Source organism: Bactrocera dorsalis, chromosome 5, assembly GCF_023373825.1.
Source record: "Bactrocera dorsalis isolate Fly_Bdor chromosome 5, ASM2337382v1, whole genome shotgun sequence".
NCBI classification, from domain to species: domain Eukaryota; kingdom Metazoa; phylum Arthropoda; class Insecta; order Diptera; family Tephritidae; genus Bactrocera; species Bactrocera dorsalis.
The window spans coordinates 11,429,291-11,431,616 of record NC_064307.1 but is presented as its reverse complement, the minus strand read 5'-3'; the positions used below and the strand labels follow the sequence as shown (position 1 = coordinate 11,431,616).

The following is a 2,326-nucleotide window of genomic DNA, read 5'->3' as shown; positions in this document are numbered from 1 at the left end:
AATGATCTCTTCAGATTAGTTGTTTATAACATAGTTTCGAGATATTTGACATAACTCTAGAATGTAATGGTGCTAACCCTTAAAAAAAGGGAATTAAATAACCAAGAATAGCTTCTATGAGTTAGAACGTGATCAATATTTTCACAACTAACTTGAAAGTGGTATAGGAGTTTGGACCTGGTATTCTATACATATGCAAATCCCATGCTTTTGAAGTTCGCTACATAGCTAGTATAAATATCGAGCTCAAGCAAATATCGGCCAAAACTTCATTTCTCTGAACCGACTAGATTTTCAGTTCGTATTCAGGATATTCCAATAGATAAGTAGGGGAGGATATAATATTATGACGAATATCTGGATAGGATGACAGAGTTCTTATTTAAAGTGAAACTTTACGAAACAAAATTATACTTCCTATTTAGACGCGAAATAAGATTTCGAATTTCCTAACAGAATCTCTGAGCTATTTAAGAAACAAATTAGTTTTATAAAGTGCAACACTATATATGTATATATTATAACACAATTATTCGTTTTATTAACGATAACAAATGAACAGTTAACAAATTCAACAAATCACGTGCAATAACAACTGATTAATAACCCCAGTGTGTGCCAAAACCATCGAAGGCAACATGAGCTACAGCAGCAGCTGGCGAGTAAGCGATAGCTGGAGCAGCAGCGACATGTCCGTAAGTGGCGACTGGAGCAGCATGAGAGTACACAACTGGAGCAGCGACCTTAGCGACGGGCGACAGGATGGTTTTACTGACCAACGGAGCAGCGGCGGCAGCGGTGTATGCAGAAACGACGGGAGCCACAGCTGGAGCAGCATAAGTGGTCACGGTCTTGGCAATAGCTGGTGCGTAGACTTTGTTGTTGATGCGTGTATCCGATTGGCGTACGCTGGAGTAAGGCGTATCCACAGCCTTGGAGTGATGGGAGCCGGTGCCGGCGAAGGAGCGCACGACATTTTGATGGGTCGTAGCCACCGCGTCCACGGAGGGATTGGCAATCTTGGCCACGGCAACGGGTGCGACCGCTACGTGGGAGAGTATGGCGCCGGCGTTGGCAACGGCGAGGAGAGCGGCGAAGGTGAGTGCGAATTTGAAAGCCATTTCGGAGTTAAGTTTGATTTAAGGGCGACTGCTTGTGATGCGCTAAAACTGCAAGTGTCAACTGATGCTGTTTCTCGGCTCTGTAGGCGTTTTTATACGTACGTGACATATTTAGGCGCTGCCAGTAGTTAATTAGTTGCAATTGGATTTCATAATTTTTGTCTTTTCATATTTTGCTAAGCATTGAGCGAGCGTTTGCAAAATATTAGAAGAGCTTGTTAGTAAATGAATTGGTAGTGCTGTGACGAATTCGCTTGTCAAAATTTGTCAACTGGTTTTTAATAAGATTTGTTAGTGAAAAAAAGCCAAATAATGGATTGGAAATAATATAGATCATGATTTAGCGAAATTTGGTTGCGCGCTACCAGTTTTATTTCATTTCGCTGTAAGTCACAAAAGCAGTTCGAAAATTGCCAATGATTGAGCAGTTCATGCTGAGGCATTGAAAATTATATTATTAACTTCGGTTGTACCGAGGCTTTAATACCCTTCACAAGTACAAAAGTGTTCATACAAGAATTTGATTTTGATAGTTCAGTTTGTATGGCAGCTGTATGCTACAGAGGGACTGAACTGAAAACTTTTGTACCATTGCTTTGGGCAATTATCTGCGCCCAACTTCGTGAAGATATCTCTTGAAAAATGAGTTTTTGAACTATATGATTAGTTTTTTAGCTATATGGTATACAGGTGCGATATCGGCGATTGGATCAACTGAATAGCTTCTTTGAGAGAAAAAAAACTGTGCAAAATTTCAGATCTCTATCTCAAAAACAGAAAGAATATTTCACTAATGCACAACGCTGAATTAACTCAGCTTCTCGCTCTAACGTCTGCGACATTTCTTTCTGAGTATTACAAATTTCGTAGCAAACTCAATATACCCAATTCAGGGTATAAAAAGGAAGGTTGCGATCGCCTAGCAAATATAATCACCAATAATGTGGTAAATTAATAAATTATTACACTGTCTCCAAGGGAGATAGAGTCATTTCATGCTATTAAGCTAGTCATTCAGACAGTTGTTTCATACGCTCATTTTTACAGCGTTGTCTACTGAAATAAGAACACTAGATGTAAAAATGCTCAACAACACCACCTGAATTCAATTGGATGAAGTGATCTGCTCACAACGACTTATTTTATACAAAGTCTCTTCATACAGTGCTCTCCAATAAAATAGGAACTACACTTTTTTCATTTCG

General features: G+C 39.4%; 1 protein-coding gene across 1 annotated transcript; it reads right to left on the bottom strand.

The window, feature by feature from the left end:
* Positions 1 to 559: 559 nt before the first annotated feature.
* LOC105231490 (larval/pupal cuticle protein H1C) lies at positions 560 to 1,206 on the bottom strand. The gene has a single exon (XM_019992119.3). It carries the CDS (start codon positions 1,119 to 1,121, stop codon positions 600 to 602), a length of 522 nt encoding a protein of 173 aa, XP_019847678.2. The 5' UTR covers positions 1,122 to 1,206; the 3' UTR covers positions 560 to 599.
* Between the last annotated feature and the right edge of the window lie 1,120 nt (positions 1,207 to 2,326).

What these genes read in the sequence shown, in the direction of transcription:
- LOC105231490 (XM_019992119.3), bottom strand. Translation starts at nt 1,121, where the DNA reads ATGGCTTTCAAATTCGCACTCACCTTCGCCGCTCTCCTCGCCGTTGCC.